This window comes from Cervus canadensis, chromosome 11 (genome assembly GCF_019320065.1).
Source record: "Cervus canadensis isolate Bull #8, Minnesota chromosome 11, ASM1932006v1, whole genome shotgun sequence".
NCBI lineage: Eukaryota > Metazoa > Chordata > Mammalia > Artiodactyla > Cervidae > Cervus > Cervus canadensis.
In genome coordinates, this window is record NC_057396.1 from 43,097,583 (window position 1) to 43,120,140 (window position 22,558).

General features: G+C 46.4%; 2 protein-coding genes across 14 annotated transcripts in view; one reads left to right on the plus strand and one right to left on the minus strand.

The window, feature by feature from the left end:
• Window positions 1-192: 192 nt before the first annotated feature.
• CNGA4 (cyclic nucleotide gated channel subunit alpha 4) lies at window positions 193-5,199 on the minus strand. Its single transcript, XM_043482658.1, has 6 exons — window positions 5,022-5,199; window positions 4,793-4,894; window positions 4,488-4,594; window positions 3,546-4,191; window positions 2,440-2,789; window positions 193-723 (listed from the first exon to the last, which is right to left on the minus strand). The coding sequence occupies exons 1-6, from the start codon at window positions 5,081-5,083 to the stop codon at window positions 263-265; spliced, it is 1,728 nt and encodes a 575-aa protein (XP_043338593.1). The 5' UTR covers window positions 5,084-5,199; the 3' UTR covers window positions 193-262.
• Window positions 5,200-9,502: 4,303 nt separating this feature from the next.
• The window catches only part of FHIP1B (FHF complex subunit HOOK interacting protein 1B), a 32,403-nt gene continuing 19,347 nt past the window's right edge, over window positions 9,503-22,558 (plus strand). For 4 of the 13 annotated variants that reach the window (XM_043481342.1, XM_043481349.1, XM_043481355.1 and 1 more), the window contains exons 1-5: window positions 9,534-9,728; window positions 20,520-20,848; window positions 20,978-21,616; window positions 21,971-22,129; window positions 22,323-22,409. In XM_043481342.1, the coding sequence (XP_043337277.1) occupies window positions 20,711-20,848; window positions 20,978-21,616; window positions 21,971-22,129; window positions 22,323-22,409 (1,023 nt within the window). In that variant the 5' untranslated portion in view covers window positions 9,534-9,728; window positions 20,520-20,710. Of the gene's footprint in view, window positions 9,729-10,188; window positions 10,237-19,225; window positions 20,311-20,519; window positions 20,849-20,977; window positions 21,617-21,970; window positions 22,130-22,322; window positions 22,410-22,558 lie in introns of those variants that run through there. The other 9 variants (XM_043481343.1, XM_043481351.1, XM_043481354.1 and 6 more) reach the window with 7 other exon arrangements.

The window sequence follows — 22,558 nt, forward strand, 5'->3', positions numbered from 1 at the left end:
TGTATGGATTTCACAGTCTCCTGGTCAATGTGCATATGTGCAAATAGGTATGTGTGCGTGCGAGTGTGTGTGTGTGTGTATAGTTCTGGTGAGCAGAGGTTGAATGTATGCTACACTCCTGCATCTCTAGGTGGTACATCTACAGAGCCAGTTCACACCCATCTCTGTAACCCAGCAGAGAGGATGGTGGAGTTTCTGCAGGCAGATTTCTCTACAACTCTGGATTCCCTTGGTGGTGGGAGTCCTAGGGATAGACATGGGGTCACTCCAGGCCTGGAGGTCCCTCCTGGCCTGCTCTGCCCTCTTCATCTTTGGACGTTCCCTCCCCAGGTTCGCCCTCGTCATCAGCCTCGATGAGTTCCTCAGGCATTGGCCACTCCCGGGTCTGCCACTCCAGCCGCTCAATGCGATAGGCGATCTTGAGTGCACTGGACTCCAGCTCAGCCAGGAGTCGAGCGAACTTGGTTTGCAGATCATCGAGTTGCTGGTCCAAGCCTCGCAGCCGGGCCTCCGTGGCCTCCTGTAGGGCGATTTCGGCTGCCTCTGCATTTACATCCAACTTGTTCATTTTGAGCAGGATCTCACGCCCCTTTTCCTCCATGACGGCCTGGGCCTGCGGGTACTCGCTCAGCACTTCCCGCAGGTCCTCTTTGCTCAGGCAGAACAGGTCCGAATAACCTAGACTCTTGATGTTGGCTGTACGGCGATTCCCAGACATGTTCCCTGTGGCCCAGGAGCAGACAGGTGGGAGGCCAGTTAGTCAGGGTGGGTGTGAGGGGATATTTTCCGCCTGAACCAGGACCCCCACCTCCATATTTGTGCTTCTGAGCCTCTCTTTCTGCCTCATTACTTCTTTCATTCTGTAATGTACTGGGTGAGGCCTAGACCCTGTGCTGAGTGGGTATCAGTGACCTGCCTCCAAGAGTCCAGTCTAGAGGAAATAGACATTTGATGGACTAGTTACCTAACAGCACAGTCAATGCAGTGTAGATGAGCATCTGGTACTGTGGGAAGACAGGCAAAGAGGCCCAGACAAGCTTTAAGGCAGAGAATTCAGGGAAGCTGGAGGAACCGATGCCTAGACTGAGTGGGAGGTAACTAGGGAAGGAGGGGAGGGTAACTAGGCAGAGGGAGGAGCCTGAGCAGAGGGATGGAGGTGGGAAAGAGCTGGGTGGTTACAGAATCCAGCAGGCAGGGCAGAGAGGCCAGAGTGCAGCGTGCGAGGAGACTGGGAGAGATGGAGAGAGCCAGGTCAAGGCCCACAGCCCTGGCAAGGAGTCTAGACCTTATGCTAAAGGACAGAAACTACTGAACTGTTTTTAGCAGGGGACCTGTATGGTATCGTTTGCATTTTAGAAAGATCATGGTGGGTGGCTGGTGGGAAGATAGGTTCTGAATGCTGCGAAGTCTCAGAGCTGGAAGGACCTTAGAAAGGGCAAGGGAGCTACCATTTGTTGAACCCTTGCCATGTGCCAGGCGCTGCACTGGGTGCCTCCCCATACAGCTCATTTAATTCTCACAAATAACTCTATGGGTTTTGAATATCACCCCTCTTGGGTAGGTGAGGAAACGGAGGCCTAAAATAGGGAAGTGATTTGTCCAAAGTCAGGTAGATAGTAGCCAACTGCATACCAGATACAGGGCTTGAGGGGGTCCTTGGATGACAAGTGTGAGGCCTTTAAGACAACTGGAGAGTGGGATCCCCAGGCTGAGAGCACGTTAGTGTCTTAGTGACACGTGCTTACCCCTTTTAAGTTTTTCCCATCTCCTGGGGCCTTGGTGTCTTTACCTGTGCTGTCCTCCTTCACAGGCTGATAAGAAGAATAAATGAGCCAGTGTACAGTGTACCTAGCCTGGACTGGAGTTGATGGAGTAAGCAGGAGTTCATTCCTTCTACCTTCCTTTCCAGCTGGCTATGAGAAAGTTGTTTCTCATATTGACTTCAAGTGTGTATACTTATCACCCATGTCACCTTGGACAAGTTCCCCAAACTCTCTGTGCTCCAATTTCCTTACCTTTAAACTGTGAATAATAGTACCTACTTTATAGAACTGCTGTGAGAATTAAATGAATTGGTATACGTGAAGAACTTTGAACAGGGCATGTAGGAAGCATGTAGAAAGTTTTAGCCATTATTATTACTAATTGTTATTATCTCTGCATTTTCCACTGATCTGTTGGTGCTTCGGGTGAATACTCACAGAGCAAGTCTACTGCCTCTTCCAAGGACCCAACCTTCTCATGGACGTTGACTCAGCCTTTTCTCAGGGAAGAGACCCTCTGTGTCCTGCCTCTCTCTTGAGCCCTCTAGTGACTCAGGCATGGGCCAGCTGTCCTTAATCTGTGGGCCCTGAAGGACCTTCTGGTCCCAGTACAGGGTTCTGCTGTCCCCATCCCTTCCCCTAGCCCGGTCTCCAGAACAAATGCTGAGGTGCCCACCTTTGATGTTGATGATGCTGATCTCCCCAAAGTAGAGCCCTGCACCAAGCACCGCATACTGGGTGACACCGTCATCGGCCACCACGGCCAGCTGACCCTCTCGGATGATGTACATCTCTCGTCCAATGTCCCCTTTGCGGCAGACATATTCGCCCGGCGAGTAGGTCTGGGGCTGCAGCTTCAGCACTAGCTCCTCCAGCAGGCTGGCCTCACAGTTCTGGAAGATCTGTACCCGGCTCAGGGTGGGCAGGTGCACAGACACGGCCACTTCTGCCCGCAGCCGCTCGGGCAAGTGCTGTAAGATGGCTACCTCATTGGTCATCTTCTTGTTGATCTGCAGGTGCTGGTACCTGGGGGAGGAATGGAGCGGCAGTCCTCACCAGCCCCTTACATTTTCCATCAGGGTTCTCAGCTCAGCTTCAGCCAAGAACCCAACCACACTGAGCTCTCTCAAGGGTCGTGGGAATACTTGACAGTTGGTTGATAAATATCTTTAGTCCACTATCTCTTGGCCACAGACATATTTTGACCTCTTCTCTCCCATCCAGGGCCTGGAAGCCTTCATACAGTGGACAGACACTTAATTCTCGTCAGGCTCTACCCACCCACCATTCCATGATGTCTTGTACCATTCCACTAAAAATATCTACTTCAGTCACCAAGCCCATCTTCTTTAGAGGTCTTCTGTTCTATGTCCCTAACTTGGTGACACTTCCCTTTGTTTACCCTACAGTATGGACTCCATGACATAGTCAACCATCTTGTTGTTGGTCATCCCCTGAGGAGTATCGCTCTTACCTCTTACACCTTCCAGGACCTTCTGAGTCCTACCAGGTGGTGGCAGGTCCTATTCCCTGGGTTCTGGGTTAGTTTTCCTTGTCTATGAGTTCATCTCCCTGTCAATCTCTTACCCAACCCCTCTCCTTAAGTCCATACCCAATTAATGGAGGACATCCTTTTCCAAATTCCACCCAGTGAATGCTCCAATGAATACCACATCCTGAGTGCCCTGCCTGATCCCCCAGGCAGTAAGAACCCAGCCACCTTCCTCAGAGTCTATCCCACACACGTCTCCCTGTCCTGGTCTGGAACCCCAGCAGCCTCACCAGTCAATGACTCGCCGCTCCAGCCGGCGGTTGACACGATGTAGCTTCATGTACTTCTTCACCAGCGCGTGGTCTGGGTAGAAGGCTGCATCTGCCGTGTTCATGTTGTAGATGACAGAGCTCATGCTACCCATGATGGTGGCGAAACCCATGACGGCCAGCAGGAAGTCGCCCACCATGAAGAGGTACTCCTCCTCGCGGGCCGGCAGCGGCGTGTCGCCCACGGTGGTCAGGATCAGCGTGGAGAAGTAAAAGCTGTAGAGGTACTGGCGCCGCAGCCGCTCAAAGCCAGGCTGCGCGGGGTCGGGGTACACCCAGATGTCACGCCCGAAGCCCAGGTACCGGGACAGGGCGAAGTAGAGGCAGCTGTTCCAATGGATGACCACAAAAATGTAAAGCATCAGCTTGGCGATGCGGAAGACGTTCGGGTAAGCAGTGCGGGTCTCCGTGCGGTCAAAGGCCTCAAAGAGGCGCGGCGCTCGCAGAAAGCGGTTTAGCCTCAGCGTGGGTGTGTGTGGACCCAGACTCACGTAGGCAACATCCGTGGGCAACAGGGAAACCAGGTCCAAGAAGAAGCTCCAGGTGCGAACGTAGCGACTCGAGATCCTACCTTTGTCCACCACCAGGATGCCCTGTTCCAAGAATCCTGGTGGGGGAAGGGGGCTCAGCCGTGGGTGGGGTCAGGTATGGGGTGGAGTCGGGGCACCTTCCCGCTCCGGTAATGAGGTTGAGGGTGGGTAGGCCAGGGCAGCACAGGGAGACAGTTATAGGGACAGGATGGGGTTGGGCCTAACCCTGCTCCAGGGCTTCTGGGGTGAGCACTGGGGTATTGTAAACATAGAGACATGTGACGGTGCTATGAGGGAGGGGGTCACTTTCTTGTTACTAAGAGGCTCTCCTTAGGAAGGGAACATGGAAGGGTCCGTCCTGAGACTCACTGACCTGTGTGGAAGCGCACCACGATGTCCAGGAGGTAGAACAGGTCACTCGTGTAGTCCAGCACTAACCAGGCCACCAGATAACCGTGCTGCAAGTCGGGGAAGCAGGCTCTGCGTGGTAGGGACAGAAGGGATTGGCTTAAGGGATCCCTCTGTGTGCGAGGTATTGTCCCCAAGCCGCTGAGCACTAAACCTGGGCCCTTGCATTGGCGCCGCCCCCACACCAGCCCTGAGCAAGGGCCCATCCTCTTCCTGGGCCTCACTCACTATCCCTGGTCTCTGCTTAGGGCCCTTCCCATAGCGCCAAACCTGCACACGATGATGATGAGGTTATACATTACTGGGAAGACCATTGTGTTCAGCCACCAGTAGTAGTAATCCCCAGATGGGTCCAGGACCGGTAGAGACTTCCTGTGGGCAAGAGAAATCAGGTCCCATTTATCCATGGTTCACTGTTGCCCTTGCCACCCGGGGCAGCAAGGAGGGATCAGGCTCCATCTGATGAGGCAGATTGACACCTGGGACCAGGATCTCTCACCTGGCTTTGGTCAGGACAGGAGGGCTGGACTCTGTTGTCTTCACTTTGCTGTCCTGGCTCATGGTTCTGTGGCCTGCTGCCTGGGGATGAGATATCCAGGGCCTCTGCCTGCAGGGGGTTTCAGGAAGTAGGGGCTAGGGCCTGCCTGTCCGGAAGAAGCTGCGCTTGGCCTCCAGCTGCAATTCCTCCCTCTTTGGCTTCTGAAGCTCTTAGCAACGCCACCAGAGCCAGCCGCTACCGAAGGGGTGGAAGGAAGCCTTGTGGCTCCAGCACTCCGCCCTGTCTCCTAGGGCCAGGGTTTACATCTATCCAACTAAACATCTCTAATGAGGTCCTTGGAGATGGTGGGGGTGTATGCCTCAGAGGTAAGGCTGAACTTTGTCTCCCTCCACCTTCCTCAAAGCTGAACTACATAAGGGCTTTCTAGTGGGGAGACTTGGTTGCCTGTGTAGGTTTAGGAATTCATTCTGTTTTACCTTGTGCAAGTTCCCAGCTTGAACCTCACTTTTTATTCTTTTAACAGCTATGTACTGTCAGCTATGTCAGGTGTCAGGTGCTGAACTAGTCTCCAGGGACAGAGAATGCCTGTCATATCAATGTGAGCTCTGGTTCCATTATCTGCACCCTTGTCTACGCCCTTCCTGCTCCATGCGTGTGCTGGGGGTCATCCTGTGGCATTTCGATCCTCATCCCCCTCCTGTTACCTCTTGTGCCTGATCTCACCAGTTATTTCCTGTGTTTTCTAAATCCTTAACCTCTTTCAGTTTTCCCTTTCTGTGAACATGCTTAAACCTCCCATACCAGAAAAAAATAATAAAAAAAATCCTAAAACTTCTCCCTCAACTTGATGTTCCTTTCACTGATATCATCTTTCTCAGTCAAAAAGTCATAATCAAAACACCTGCTATGTGCCAGGTCAAAATTATGCAAAATACTGGGGATAAAAGATGAATGAAACACATTCCAAGGAGTCCTTCATAAACTCGAAGTCTAGTAAGGGGAAGCATCAGATAGATAGGCAATTATATATTAGTCTGATGAGTACTCAATTAGGTGGGTACACAGAGAGTTATTACAGTGCATAGGAAAGGTCCCAATTGAGACTGGGTTCTGTAGGATGAATAGCAGTTAGTTAAGTGTAGAGATGGAAGAGTGAAGAGAGCTACAGGCAAAGTGCAAAGAGCATGGAAAGGCACAGAGATTTCAAGAAGCATAGGTGACTAGGGGAACATCAGTTGGTTTTTGTAGCGAATCTGAGAGGCTAGTGGTGAAAGATGAGGCTGAATGGTTGACAGATGACTGCTCAGGGAAAGCTTTGTCAGCCATGTTATAAAGCTAGCAGCTTATCTAAAGGCAATGGAGAATGCATGAAATGTTTTGCGCAGTTAAGTGATATGGCTAGATTTGTGTTTTCAGAGAGTGTCTTGGAAGAAACCTCTATGGTCTACAACAGTATATTTTATTTTCTTGAAATATGCTTTTCCCATGATTTGTATTGATACCATAATTTCTTGGTTTTCTGTTTATTTCTTCTTAGTCTCTTTCATAAGCCCCTCTGCCTATCTCTCCTGTTTTGGTGAGCTTTTCCTGGACTCTGATGGACTTTCTTTCTATCCTCCCAACTCTCTCTGGTCAATCTGGGTCACCCACAGGATCTCATTTCCCATCTAATGACTCCCAGTAACTTTCTTTGATCTCCAGACCTATCTATACCACTAAGTGTTCACAGGATGTCCCCACTCAGATATTGTACAGTCACCTGTAGCCCATTTGCTCTTTTAACTGAGCTCATTATCGTCCCTATCTGCTCTTTCTCTTATGATCCCTATCACTGGCCTTTCAGCCAAAACACTTAGCACCAGTATTGTTACTATTACAATTGTATAATATTGTGGCAGTTTTAAAAAATGTTAAAAAATTCTTTGATTCTCCTTCCTTGTGACTGTTTCAGTCAATAGAGTAAAGCAGGAGTGATGTTGTGTGGCTTCTGAGACTAGATCATAAAAGGCCAAGCAGCTTCCTTCCGGTTTTCTTCGAACACTCACTGTCCAGAAGCTGTCTCAGGATGCTGCCTCTTACAACCTGGCTGCCATGTTGTGAGAAGCTCAAGCCACAGGAACAGTCATGTGCCTGTACTTTGACAGTTTCAGCTGAGCTCAGCCTTCAAGTTATCCCAGTTGTCTCAGGCATCAGACATGTGAGTGAAGAAGCCTCCAGATGATTTCAGTCACCAGCCTCAAGTCACCCCCAGATGTTTGAATTTTCTAGATGAGGTCCCAGACATCAGGGAACAGAGATAAGCCATTCCTGCCCTGTCTTATACGAATTCCCAGAATCTGTGAGCATAATAAAATGACCGTTGTTTTACCCTACTAAGTTTGGGATGATTTGTGACACAGCATAGTAACCAGAGGACTTTCCTGGTGGCTCAGTGGCAAAGAATCCACCTGCAGTGCAGGAGTCCCAGGAGATGAGGTTTGATACCTGGGTCAGGAAGATCCCCTGGAGGAGGGCATGGCAACCCACTCCAGTGTTCTTGCCTGTAGAATCCCATGGACAGAGGAGCTTGGCAGGCTACAGTTCATAGTGTTGCAAAGAGTCAGACATGACTGAAGTGACTTCTTACGCATTCAGCTCATAGTAACTAGACCATACATATAGAAAAGTACATATTTCCTAAGTACACAGCTTGATGAATTCCATAGAGTGAACTCAGTCATGTAACAGGCACTCACATCAAGAGCCCCACTTTGCCCTCTTCTAGGCAGCACTTCTCCAACAGTGATCACTAACTGACACTTAATCCTATCATTTAGTTTTTCCTGTGCTTGTATTTGCTTCCCAGGTAGCTCAGTGGTAAGGAATCTGCCTGCCAATGCAGGAGATGGGAATTGGATCCATGGGTTGGGAAGATCCCCTGGAGAAGGAAATGGCAAGCCAGTCCAGTTTTTAATCTTTCCTCTAACTTTCTCTCATATTCATCCAGACATCAAGCCTTGGTGACCTAATAACCACGTATCCATTTTTTCTACATCCTTACTATTCCAATTTGGATCTTATCAATTTGATCATAACTTTTTTTTTTATAGTTCTCTATTATCCCAAAGATGAAAATCTAAAGTCCTTAACATTGTCTACAAAGCTTTGTCCATGTCTTCGACCTCATCTCACAGTGTTTCCTCTGCATGTTCCCTAGGCTCCAGACAAGCTGTACTAATGATAGTTTTCAGAGTACCTCCCACATGTTGTCCATTCTTTCTTGCCTTGTTATGTGCTGATCCTTTTTGCTGAAACTTCCATTACTTTTTCTTTTTAAATACTTTTTCTTTTGAACTAATTTTAGGCTTACAAAAAAGTTGCAAAAATAGGACAGAAAGTCCTTGTAAACTCCTTACTCGTGTTCCCCTGTTATCATCTTAACTAGAGCACAGTGATCAAATCCAGGGAATTAACATCGATACAATACTTGCAACTAAACTGCAGACCTTATCTGAAACTTGCATTTCTCAATGTTACTCTTGCTTGTTTCTAAAGACTGCTCAGACATCATCTTCTCCTAGACGGCTTTCCTAGGCCGGTTTGCTCTTCTTCCCCTTCATTCTCTAAACACACATAACACTTGTTTTGTGTCAGGAGTGCTGCTCCTCGATGTGTGTTGTTGTTGTGTGAGGAGTACTGCTCCTCGATGGCAATTACAGTTGCAATTGTCTATAAAGGCTGAGATCCCGAAGGGCAGGGACTGGTTATAATTGATCTGGAATTCTGCCTGGAAAGGAGGCGCTTACTCCATGTTCCTTGAGAGACTGAAAACGATAGTGCCCAAGGTATCACAAGGTAGCAGGTGTTGGCCAGCCAACGAAGGGCGGTCATCTTCTGGGTCCTATCCAAGCCGTTCCCGCAGGTACTTCAAGAAAGGAGCTGGACCACTCGCTGCCTGCCTTCTCTAAGGTTCTGCTTTTCCGCAGGTCCAGCTCACCTGCTAACTCCTCCCCTTAGACCTACCCCCCAGCGTTAGCTCCACCCCTCCACGCCCCCTGTTCCTCCGTAAGCGCCTTTAGGACCCGTGATCCCGCCCCTACCACGTTAGTCACTCTTTCATCCCGATCTCTGTCCTAAGCCCCGCCCCCCGGCCTTTCCCTGCCTCTTTTAGTCACGTCGCTCTTTAGGTCCCGCCTTCTGCCCTCTGGTTTGACCTTTCCTCCTCAGGCTCCGCCTCCACCCCGCGGGCCTCCTCCTCCCCAGAGGTCTTCCCCTGTGACACGCGGGAGTCCTTCAGAAGGGCGGGGTTTGCAAGTGCGAGGGGGCGGAACCTGGGGGGAAGAGGCGGTATTCCTTGCTCGGAATGCCGTCGGCGACCCCGCCCCTGCGCTCAGCCGTTGCCAGGAAACAAGCATCGACGCTCTGGTTTTGGCCCGGTCCAGCCAATGAGCTGGCACGCCGCTGCCCAGCGGTGCGTCGCTGGGCGGTTACGTGTGGTGCGCGGGGGCGCGAGTTGCGTGTGGCGCGGGGCGGGGCGCGGCTGGTGCGCCTGAGGAGTGATGGCGGCCTGAACTCACCTAGCACCGCGGTGGCGATCGGGCCTGGTCAGGGTCGGGGTTCTGTGAGTGAACACTAAGTCCAGAGAGCCCGGAAAGGCGCGAGAGGGGATGAGGGACTGGGGAATGACGGCACCGGGTTTGGTGACTGCCCTCGTTGTGAGGGGACAGGGTGAGGGGCTGGAATGTGGTGAGGGGCCGGGTGTGAGTGTCTAAGGTAGGGGAGCAAGATTAGAGCCTCGGGTGAGTGGGCAAGTAAGGAGCTGGGTTGTATGAAGGGCCGGGATGCTTTCTGAGGGGCGAAGTGAAAGGGACTTGTGAACACGGTTTAGAGAGGAGCTGGGGCTCCTGTGGGCAGGAGTGAGGGACAGCCCTGGGACCAGAGTGAGGAGGGGTTGAGGCCTGTGCTGGGAGGGAGAATAGACAGGGGTAAGGCGGGAACATGCGGACAGCTGGTGAATCAGGAGGAAGCTGAGGGCACGGCATGGAGGGAGAAACGAGGATTGTGAGACCTCGATAAAGATGAGAGGTCGGTTCTGAATGGAGTGTCCTGCCCAGAGAGAGCAATAGTTTTAGGTTGAGTAGGATAGCTTGGGTTGTAATGTTGTGCACTTCGCTCTTCTGCTTGATAGGCTGTACATATTTTGGAGGATCCAAACATGAAGGTGTCGTGGACAATGGTAATGAAAATCATTTTTGAGACTTACTGTTTAACAGAGTCATCATTGGAATTTCTCGTTTCCTCAAGTTATTCCTTGGGACTGCAGACTTGGTGATGTTCCCTGTCACAGAGATTTTTTTGGCTATAATTGCCTGTGTTTGTTTGCTCTTCACCTGATTCTGGGTAGCCTTACTCCACTGCTGTTCCTTATCTGTGCTGAGCTGTGGGGCTTTGACGCTTGCCTTCTGTATTGGACTAGCAGCTTGAAGTTGCGAATTGTACTTTCATGAAAATAATATGGCTTGTTGCATACAACGCTGTATTTAGACTTCCAAACAGGATGACTTACAGTTAAGTTAAAACTAATTCATGTACAGTAAACTACTCATATTTAAAATGTACATGTTTGATGAGTTCTGACATATGTTTACATCTGTGAAACCATCACCATTTTCAAGATAGAACATTTCTACCACCCTCAAAAGTTTTTCTCTTATCCCTTTGAAATCATTCCTCCCTTCACGACATGTTCATTGGTTCACGTTATTAGCATTTTACTGGTCCCATGTTCCCTGCCAACCCACATGCACATGGAAATTTTGAATGTTCTAGAAAGCTGGGTTGGCAGTCAGATAATTGCCACTTCCACACTATTAAAATTCCTTCTCTACTGACAGTCTGCCACAGAGCAGATACCCTCCCAACCTCAGGAAGAGGTACACCTTCCCTATACAGACCATTCTCTGAGAATTAGGAGCAGCCCAAGTCCCCGTTCTATTGAAGAATTTGAACCTCAGAAACAACGATTCTGTGGTATGTTTTCATTGCTTCTGTCTGACGACCTAGCAGATTTTCATGGTAGTGGAACCCTTGGCAATCTTACCTAGACAGAACCCTATGAAACTTACATGTATAATGAAAGAGTTTTAGGGCAGTGATTCATAAACGTTGGGTTAAAAAGAGTGCTAGTCCATGGTAAAGTTTTCATCTGTTCAAGGTGGAAGGAGAGAAAGAAAACATATGGAACATGAGTTTTCCATAAAGATAAATTATTCTTAGATTATCATTCCTAGTCTTCTGGTGTTAAAGTGCTTTCTCACTGATGAAGTAATGGTGACAGTAAGTGATGGGTTTTAAAAAAAACTGATCTATTTGTCAAAATAAAAAGTAATGATCCTATTTTAAAAACTTTAAAATCTATTTCTATTGTTTCATGAAATTCAGAAATTTAGGGGGATGGTGGTGTGGCTGCTGTATTATGTTGAGGAAGCATACTGCACTTGCTTCCTCAGAATTACTGTCTGATACGGATTGCATAGTGATCTCAGGTTTTACTGGAATTATATAGATTCCCTGTGAAGTATATAAGGGCAGGAGTTCTTATTTTATAGATGGAGAATCAAAACTGGGGAGCCAGAGAAAGTCTGGACTCCAGATTTGGTCTCATGAGAGTGACTTGGAGTGGAAAAAAGTTTGTAACAAAGAGTGAAGGTGATGTGGAATAAAAAGCATGTGATTTATAAGAAGGGTTGTGATGACATGGAGGACATTATACTGGCAAAATATTTTTTTTTATGATTTGTAGTTGTTCTGTTTCCAAGAGAGGTTAAAGAGACTTTGAGGGTGACATAGGTTTGAAGGTTTTGTTTAATAATGTGGCAAAAACAGGAACAGTCGTCCATAATACTTGGGTCACATTGTGATAATGGTAGGTCAGTCAAGTCATATGTCAGAGGGTTCTTAGGGACTGTGCATTCTTGATCGTTCTGGAGAAAGCACTAGGTTGGTGAGCTTACTGTTTGCTATACTGAATCTCTGTTGAATTGTAGTGCTTTAAGTGTAATGGGTTTTGCTTTCTGATATACAGCTGAGTGATAGATCTGAGAAAATGAAACATAGATGAGGATGATGATGTAGAGATAGAAACATGTTTGGAGTGCTGTGTGTAACCATTTAGTCCACCTCTGCTGTGTGCCAGCACTCTGCTAAGTGCTGGGAGGACAAATTCATTCATTTATGAATTCATTTATTCATTCAGTAGATACTTCAGCATATAGTCTGCCCTTGTGATGCTCACATTTTATGAGATAACAAGATGTCAATAAATAAGACGTGGTCCTCTGAAGTCTCAAGGAATTTTCAATCTGATTGGGAGAGGTGGACACATGAAAAGATAATTTCAATTTAGAGAGAGAATGTGAAATGTAAAAATATATCATAATTAGATGATTACTTCTCTGTATCTAGTCTTAGTCTCTCTCTATGTTCCGGTCATATTTACTCAGTGATCTCCTGTATATCTTCACAGGTATCATAGTTAACATGTTCAAAACAGGACTCGTTGTCTTTGCTTTGAATGTCTGCTTTTGTACCATATGGTATATAGCAGTCCAGGCAAGAACTTCAGTGTCATCTTCCATCTTTCTGCTCCTTCACCCCCTCTATGTAGTCAGTCACTAAAATCTTAATACATTTCCTTTTATATTATCTCTATTTTCTTCATCTCCTCTGTTATATCTTCACAGATAAGGCTTTAGTTTACTTCCTTCTCATCTCTTATCTGGACTTTTTCCCCAGGATAGTCTCCTGCCTTCAGACCTTTCTTCGGTCATTTAATTTTTATTATTTTTTATTTATTTTTTTACTGGAGTATAGTGGCTTTACACTGCTGTGTCAGTTTCTCCTGTACAGCAAAATGAGTCAGCCATACATATATCCCATCTTTTTTGAATTTCCATTTAGGTCACCATAGAGCAGTAAGGAGAGTTCCCTGTGCCATACAGTAGATTCTTATTAGTTATCTATTTTATACATAGTAGTATATGTATCAGACTTGCTCTTTTCTAATCCGTCCCTGGAATGATCTTTCTAAAAATACAAATTTAATCATGGAGCTCTTATGCTTAAAAATTTTGGCTCTTTGTCTTCTGTAGGATAACATCCAAATTCCTTAATATGGCATCATTTGGCCTCGACTGATGTCTAGCCTCATCTCCTGCCACTGTCTACTCTGTGTTCTAGCTTGAATAAATTGTTAACAGCTCCCTAACAAACATGTTACTTTTTTGAGCCTTGAAATCTTTGTAATTACTCCTTTCTCTTCTGGGAATGCCTTTTCTTCTCTGCCCAGTGAACTTTTCTCATCCATTAGGATCTGGTTCAGTTGTACCTCCTCTTTGACTTCACTGTCACCCTCTCCCACAAGGAGGGTGCAGCCCTCTTTGCAAGGAGGGAGAAAGCCATGTACAACATGGGATTTACTTTGGTAAGGGGAGTCAACATGTGATAGAGTTCACGTTGTGTTATGAGGGCTCTGCTGGAGTCAGGTGGGGAGATGCCTGCAAGAAGCAGAGGTGGTACTGGGGAGAGGAGAAGTGAGTTGGGACCATTCACTGATATCCCATTTGTTTTATAGGTATAGGCTGAGGGATAGACAAGCAGAGAGGATATGTGTAATCTGAGATCTAGATTGCAGGCTCTTATGAGGTGGGGTTTGTTTGTTTTTTGCTTTTGTATTCCTATGAGGTTTTAGTCAGATCTTCCCACTTTAAGCATCTAGGGTAACAGCACATTGCTGCCTCTTAGGTCAGTAAAAGGCATAGCCTAGGAAGAGCCCTTGTAAGGGGATGAGAAGCCTTAGAACTTCACTGACCTGTTCTTAGAAGGTTGTTTGGTCTCTCTCTGTCAGCTGTAGGTGTTACAGGTGTATCCCTGCCCCCCAACTCTCTCCCTCTCTTTGCCTCTCCCAGGGCAAAGGTTCCTAAGTGAGGCTGAGCCATTTCCTGCTTTGTTCCTGCTATTGGCGAACACCCTTGCTGAGTGTGCCTGTAAGTCTGAATTCGGGGCCCTATGGTAACTCGTGGCCCTGGCCCTTTGGGAGGTCTGAAGATCAGCTCCTTTTTCCCTGTGACTGAGCTTGTAGGTGAATTTGGGAAGAGAGGTCTGCATTTCTGTAGACTTTGCTATGGGAGGAAAGGGCACAGTCATAGGGTGGTGATTCCATTCTCTTCTTTGTTTTGTTCTGAACTTTTCAGGGTTAACAGGGAGTGAGGGAGTCTTATATAGGTGACAGGAACACTGAACTATGGCTTTCTTTTAGGCTTTTGAAGTAGGTGAAGAGAGGGTCCAGGTTAAGTGTTAGCTTTTGAGTTCTGAGACACTGATTTCAGTGTGGTTCTTCTCTTTGAGGTCTTTGAAAAAAAATGGGGGTGGGGTGGGGAGGGAAAGTCCTGGAGACCAGTTCCCCTTGAGTCTGTGAGTAGTGCCCTATGTAGTCAAGCACTGGAGCAGAAGTGGTGCCCCAGGGACATCACAAGCTAGAAGCTGTTTGTTAGTCTTTGGAATTAGGTTCTGGAAACTGGAGGCAGTTTAGTTTTGGACACGTTAAAACCTTACTTTGAAAACAACAACAAAAAACCTTACTTTGCTGAGACTGGTTGCTTGGCCCTTCTTCAGCTCCCCTGGGGATTGAGTGTGAGGTGGTGAGGATGGAAGTGTCAGAGTAGGTTAGAGCTCTCCTTTCTGTCAGAGATGAGGGCACCTTGCTCAGACAGGATCAGGAGATGGAAGTGGGAAGGAAAATGTCATTTATAGAGCACTTGGACTTCTACATAGGTTATCTTATTTAACTCTTAAAACAGTAACAATACATATTTCATCAGAAATTTGGAGGATGAGGAAACAGGTTCTGATGTGTGATTTATTTAAGGTCATGCAGTGGGAAAATGGTTGAGATTCAAGCCTTTGTTTGAGGGACTTCAAAGTTCATGCTTTATTTACTACTTTGTATTATTCTCGCTGGACCTTAAGGACCTCTATTCGTTTTCAGTCCTCAGATGAGGTATGTCTGAGGAAACAGTCTGTAACCAGTAATACTGTTGTATCAGTCAGGGTCCTTGAAGGTAGCAGATGGCACAAATTAGGTTTGGAAAGAATTTAATGATAAATGGGCTGTCATCTCTGACAGAAAGGAGAGATCTAACCTATTCTGACACTTCTGTCCTCACCACCTCACACTCAATCCCCAGGGGAGCTGAAGGAGGGCCAAGCAACTAGTCTCAGCAAAGTAAGGTTTTAACGTGTCCAAAACTAAACTGTGTCCAGCTTCCAGAACCTAATTCCAAAGACTAACAAACAGCTTGTAAATATATACAAAAGTATGGGCAGAGTTTAAGGAAACTGACAAAGGATGATGCAGTATCCCAGGGCTAAGACCGTGACAAGTGACAGCTCTCGGAACAGGGGAAATTTCTTCCTAGTAACTGCACTTGCTGGCTTTGCCTTCTCCAGCCCATGACTACTTGGGATCTTAAATACTAGGACAGATGCTTAAGTACTTTTTCTAGTGCATCCATGCTGGTGATCCATAGTCAGTGTGGTTGTGTTTGATGGTTTATAGGAAACCATGTGTAGAAGACTGAGCATCTATTCTGTGGCACCTCCATTTTCTCCTCTCTGCTTTCTCCCTCACCCCGACTCTTGGGTGAGCGAGGGAGGGAAGAGTAGTCGGGTAGGGGGTGGTATTAGATATTAACTTTCCTCTTTTAGTTTTCAGATTTACCTGAAGTGGCACCCATGCTTTATCTTTTACTGTTTTCTTCCTTTCTCAGAGAAAGTGGTGTACTTCTTTTTCTCAGACTAGTACTATACTTGTTTTTTTGGTCAGTTATCCCCTTCTGATTTATCCACAATCTGTTACTTTCTTCAGGCTTCTTTTCCTCACTTCACAGCTGCCCTTGAGGCTCCCCCTCTGACCGGCTAAAATCAACTGACTATTTTTAGTTTTCATTATTTTATCTCTCTGTAGAGTGTGCACTATGGACAACCTCCAGTTTCCTGAAACTTCCTTTCCTTGATTTCTTGATTATTTCTTGGATTTCTCCTTCCATTTCTGGCTACCTTCACTAGTCTTTTTTAAAAGACTCCTCCTTTGCTTTTTTAAATCCTGGTTTTCCCCAGGATGTCACCCTTGGCTCCTTTTGTGATTACTGATCTCTTTGGATGATTCCATCCCCTTACTTAGCTTCATCTACTACATATAAGCTGGTGACTCCTGGATTTATAGCTCTAGTTGTGATTTTACTCTTGAGCTTGAGTATAATTTCTACTTGCTTTCTAGGCATCGTGGATATCTTATCGGTGTCTAAAAACTTAACATGTCCAGAACTGTACTGAATTCTCTTCTAAAACAGAGTTCCTCTGTTGCGTGTTCCTAGTCTGTTAGTGGAATTACCTTTTACTGAGACTCTTAATACTTCATATTAGGGTCTTCTGTCATCCTCCATTCATTTGGTAGATCTTATTACTTCTACTTCATGATTAAGTTAAATCTGCAGGCTGATTATCTGCATTTGCCTCCCATTCTTGCCACTTACTAACTGGGTAACTTTGGCTATTTAACATTTCTAGGCTTTGATTTCCTTGTGTGTAAAATGGAGATAATAATGCATCTGTGGTTTTTATTAGGCTTAAATGAGCAATAGCATGCAGTGCTTAGAATGGAGACTGGCACATATAAGTGCTCAATATGTGCTAGCTATTATAATTTATAAATTCAGCATCTTGTTCCACAAATGTTTTTGAATGGCAGTTACTATGTTAGCATTGGAATTTCAAAGAACAATGAATGATATGGTCTCTCTTGTCAAGGAACTTGCTATTAGTGACAGATATATTACAGGTATAAACACTTTCATTATCACATGGGACATGCTGTGGGACATAGAGGTGAATCTCAAATTTACCTTTTCTAATTCTGCTCTTACCACTTTAGTCCATGCCATCCTTTTTTAAAATGGACTATTGAAACAGATTCTTATAAATTGTCTACTGCCATTGGTCTCTCTCTACTCTACCTTGTACTGCTAGCTGACATATTTTTAAAGGCCAATTTGATCTTAACATTTTCTTGTTTAAAAAGCTCCTTTATTCCAGGGTGTTCATAAATAAAACTCCTCAGCATGATATTCAGTGATATTTATAACCTTCACCTATGTTTACCTTTTAACTTAACATTGTCCTCTCTTTTCTAAATAGTCTGTGTTTAAGCCACACCAAACTTGCAACTGTTCTTTAAATTTACTGTGTTCTTTCACAGTGCTGTATTTTTGTAAATGTTTTTAATATGAAGAAGACTTTTTGCTCTGCTCTCTTTGTTACCAATATCTCTTTGTTAAAGTTTTACATCAGGTATCACCTCTTTTCTGGAATCCTCTTATGGTTTCCAGGCAGATTTAGTTTCTTTTCCGTAGTGCCCCCATGACATTTTTTGTAAATACCTCTTTATAATATTTATTGAAGTTTTTTTTATGCTCCCCCAACTGTTTTTGTCCATCTTTGTATTTCCAGTGCTTGCTTAACACAGTGCCCCAGTACTGGTATGATGTACACTGAATTAATCAATGAGTGGGCCCTGCCTGCTCTTTAGGACTGGCTCTTCCCATTGTGTCTTTTGGAAAAAAAAAATAAGACTGTCTTTTGTTCTCAAGAAAGTTTCCTTAAGCAAGCAGAGTTGCTGCCTTTTAGTTGTGAGCAGATAGTGGTGAGAGACTGTGTATCTGGGTAGAAGGAGATGGTGGTTAATGTAACTGGAGGGCAAAGTGTGGGTCTGTTGGCAGGTCTCTGGGTTCCTTTAGACCTAGTTGAGTATAAAGAGGAAGGATGATTGAACCACACCTTTCCTCTGAAGTTGTTTTTTTTCCTCTGAAGTTTTTATACTTGGGAGGTATTGTTGAGAGCCATTACTGCTGAGAGGGTGGTAGATGTGATGAAGAAGGAACTGTGAGCCATGGTTGAGGCCAACAGATGTTTACCACGATGGTATGGTCACTCACCTAGAGCCAGACATCCTGGAGTGTGAAGTCAAGTAGACTTTAGGAAGCATTAGTACGAACAAAGCTAGTGGAAGTGATGGAGTTCCAGCTGAGCTATTTAAAATCCTGAAAGATGATGCTGTTAAAGTGTTGCACTCAGTATGCCAGCAGATTTGAAAAACTCAGCAGTGGCCACAGGACTGGAAAAGGTCAGTTTTCATTCCAATCCCAAAGAGAGGCAAATTCAAACTACCATATACTATACTCATTTCACCTGCTAGCAAAGTAATGCTCAAAATCCTTCAAGCTAGACTTCAACAGTACGTGAACCGAGAACTTCAGATGTATAAGCTGGATTTAGATAAGGCAGAGAAACCAAAGATCAAATTGTGAACATCTGTTGGATCTTAGAAGAAGCAAGGGAATTCCAGGAAAATGTCTACTTCTGCTTCATTGACTATGCTGAAGCCTTTTACAGCGTGGATCACAACAAACTGGAAAATTCTTCAAGAGATGAGAATACCAGACCACCTTACCTGCCTCCTGAGACACTTGTATGCAGGTCAAGAAGCAACAGTTAGAACCGGACATGGAACAATGGTTTTGTTCAAAAATGGGAAAGGAGTATGTCAAGACTGTATATTGTTACCCTGCTTATTTAACTTATGTATGCAGAGTATATCATACAGAATTCTGGGCTGGATGAATCACAAGCTGGAATCAAGACTGCTGGGAGGAATATTAACAACCTCAGATATGCAGATGATTCCACTCTAATGGCAGAAAGTAAGCAGGAACTAAAGAGCCTTTTGATAAGAGTGAAAGAGGAGAGTGAAAAAGCTGGCTTAAAACTCAACATTCAAAAAACTAAGATTAAGGTATCCAGTCCCATCACTTCATGGCAAATAGATGGTGAGAAAGTGGAAGCAATGGCAGATTTTATATTCTTGGACTCCAAAATCATTGCAGACAGTGACTGCAGTCACAAAATTAAAAGATGCTTGCTCCTTGGAAGGAAAACTGTGACCAACCTAGACAGCATATTAAGAAACAGAGACATTACTTTGCCAACAAAGGTCTTTCTTGTCAAAGCTATGGTTTTTTCAGTAGTCTTGTATGGATGTGGTGGCAGAGGATGAGATAGTTGGATGGCATCACCAACTCAGTGGACTTGAGTTTGAGCAAACTTCGGGAAATAGTGAAGAACAGGGAAGTATGGCATGCTGCAGCCCCTGGGGTTACAAAGAGTCGGACACGACTTAGTGACTGAACAACAACTCTTTCTCTAATGAGGGTGTTGTGTCATGTCCCCAGGAGTGAATGTTGAATGCATCTGACAGGAGTGGGTATATGTGTGTTTATGGGAGTGTATCCTTGTATTTTTTTCTAGAATGAAAATTCTTTTGCTTTTTTGATTGGTTCTGAATTTTTACCTCTTAAAGATTATTCAGCAAGTTAAAGATATGTTTGTGTATTTCCTATTGGGTGGGCTTCTAGGGAGGGACCTGTAATAGAAAAAGGTTTCTTCCTCAGAAGTCCCAGAGGGCTAGAGTCAGATCTAGACTGGATTTCCTGATTGTTCATTTGTTCATTCATTCACTTGAGCATCTATACATTCAGCAAATAATTTATTGATCTCTAGGTACTGGGGGTGCAACAGAGAAACCTTGTCCTCAGTGAGCTTACATTGTAGTAGGAAAGATAGATAAATGAATAGGCAAATAAATATTTTTAGAAAATAAAATGCAGACAAAAGGAGGACTAGAAAGCTAGAGAGTGAAGGTGGGAAAATGCAGTTTTGATAGAATTGTTAAGTAAGTTCTCTTTGAGGAAATGGCATTTGGAAAGAACCGAGTGATGTGAACATTGTGAAGATCAGGAAAAGTGCATTCCAGACAGAGGAAAGAGCTAGTGTTCAAGAAAGTCTCCTATGAGTGAAGTATGAGTGAGAAGGGGGCACGTAGGAAGTTATACAGATTAGATTAGATAGTGCCCTAGAGGCCAAGGTAAAGGACTTGGATTATTACCAGTGTGATGGGGAGTCATTGGAGGGTTTTCAGCAGAGGAGAGATGTAGTATAATTTATGTTTTAAAACTCTGGTTGCTGTGTGGGGAATAGAGTCTCAGAGGGGTAAGACTGGAGGCATGAAGACCAGATTGGAAGCTATTGCAATAGTAAGACATGTTTGGAGGGTATAGATTATAGGCTGATGAACTGGATATTGGCGGTAATAACAAGAAGAAAGAAGGATGATGCCCAGGTGTTTGACCTGAGCAAGTAGGTGAATACTGCTATCATTTATTAAGGTGGAGAAGGCTGGGGAAGTAACACAGGTTTGGTGCTGGGATGAGTTCTGTTTTACACGTGTTGAATTTAAGGTGCTGATTGCATGTGTGGTTTTCAGTGGGGTGGTGGTTCTGAGTTCTTTCTAGTGGGTGGTAGAAAGAGGCAAACTTCTGTTAATCTCTCTATTCTTTCTCTTTGAATTAGATTTGTGGGTCTGGATTGGGCAGTGACCTCTGGGCTCACTGTTCCAGCCTGGTGCATCTTCTGGCTCCATGGGCAGCTGTTGGCTCCTGCAGACCGGATGAAGCAGACTAGAGACACAAGTGGAGAGAGCCTCCAGCTGGCGAGTTCTCAGAGTGTGACTCTCTGGCCGCCGGCCCGGCCCAGCCTGCCTCATGGAGAGGATGAACTGGCTGAGCAGACTGGCCTCCCGGGGCCCTGGGCACCGTGTACCACAAGGGGCCAGTCTGCAGACCCCTGTCATGGCTGACCCTGAGACCTGCCTCATGGTCTTTAAGAATCACTGGTCCCAGGTAGGAGACTCTATGCCCAGGGGCCCAGTCTGCTAGCTGCCTGAATCCCTCTAAATTTCTGTGTTCTCTCACCTTGTCATCTTGTCAGCTTATCTTGGTTTCCTTCTCTTATCTGTCCCGATTCCCCAGGTGGTGCGAATCCTGGAGCGGCAAGGCCCTCGGGCAGCTCCTGGGGGTGCTGATGATCTCAGTGCTGTGCGCAACCACACTTACCAGATGCTGACACTCCTGGCAGAGGATCGCACAGTGTCCTCCGTCCCCACAGCTCCTGGGCCCCTGCTTGAGTTTGCTCTGCGTGAGGATCTGCTAACCCGTGTGTTGACATGGCAGCTTCAATGGGATGAGCTTGGGGATGGGGTTGAGGAACGGCGAGCTGAGCAATTGAAACTCTTTGAAATGCTAGTGAGCGAAGCTCGCCAGCCCCTGTTGCGGCATGGTCCAGTTCGTGAGGCTCTACTGATCTTGCTGGATGCCTGTGGCCGCCCTGTGCCCAGTAGCCCAGCACTGGATGAAGGCCTGGTGCTACTTCTCAGCCAGCTGTGCGTGTGTCTGGCCCGGGAGCCTTCATTGCTCGAGTTCTTCCTGCAGCCACCTTCTGAACCTGGAGCTGCTCCCCGTCTTCTCCTCTTTTCTCGCCTTGTCCCTTTTGTCCATCGAGAGGGCAGCCTGGGCCAGCAGGCCCGCGACGCCCTGCTGCTGCTTATGGCTCTGTCAGCCGGAAGTCCCACCGTGGGCCGCTACATCGCAGACCACTCATACTTCTGCCCGGTCAGCACCTCCGGGGATGGGTGTGGGGTGCGGTGTCGGCACCTTCCCGTTTAGGAGGTGTGGAGGGGCTATGCCCTGGGGCCCTCTCCTTTAGCAAGTAGCCCCCTGGGTTTGAATGCAACACCTGGAATTGGGGTGGGGATGAAACTTGGGCTCATGTGGATAAGGCAGGTATGAAGGCTTTTCATGGGCCAGTGTGCCCAGGTGATGTCTTGGCACCTTGGGTAACTAAATATCTGCTCTGGTAATAGATTTTATCCCTACTCCCATAAAAACTCTGGGTTAATAGTTCCCTGTTTCCATTTTTTATATTGTCTGTGCCTTTGGTAACCTGTCCTTGGGGATGGCCCCCAGGTGCTGGCCACAGGGCTGAGTGCCCTGTACTCATCACTGCCCCGAAAGATTGAAGTTCCAGGGGATGATTGGCACTGCCTGCGACGGGAGGACTGGCTCGGAGTGCCAGCCCTTGCGCTCTTCATGAGTTCCCTAGAGTTCTGCAATGCAGTCATTCAGGTGGGACTGGGGTTCCCAGGAGCTCTGGCCCTTGGTCATTCTGGGGTAATGGGGTGGGAGAAGGTGCATTCTCTGGAGTTCTGATTTTCTTTCAGCTTGAGGGGAGAGGGCATATATGTGTTCTAATATTTTGCTCCCTTCCTGACAGTAGCCCCCTTCAAAATGCTCCATCCTCTCTTTTGTACCCATACAGGTAGCTCATCCTCTGGTGCAAAAGCAGCTGGTTGATTATATCCATAATGGGTTCCTGGTGCCAGTCATGGGCCCTGCCCTGCACAAGGTGAGAGTCATGGGTGGCAAGGCAGATTAAGAGGTTAGGCTGAGGAGTGGTTACCTCAGTGCCAGGACCAGTGTGGGTGACAGTGGGCAGGGTACTCCTCCTTTTTTCCCTGTCTGTTCCTGGTACCTCCTTAGAACTTAGGGAAAATG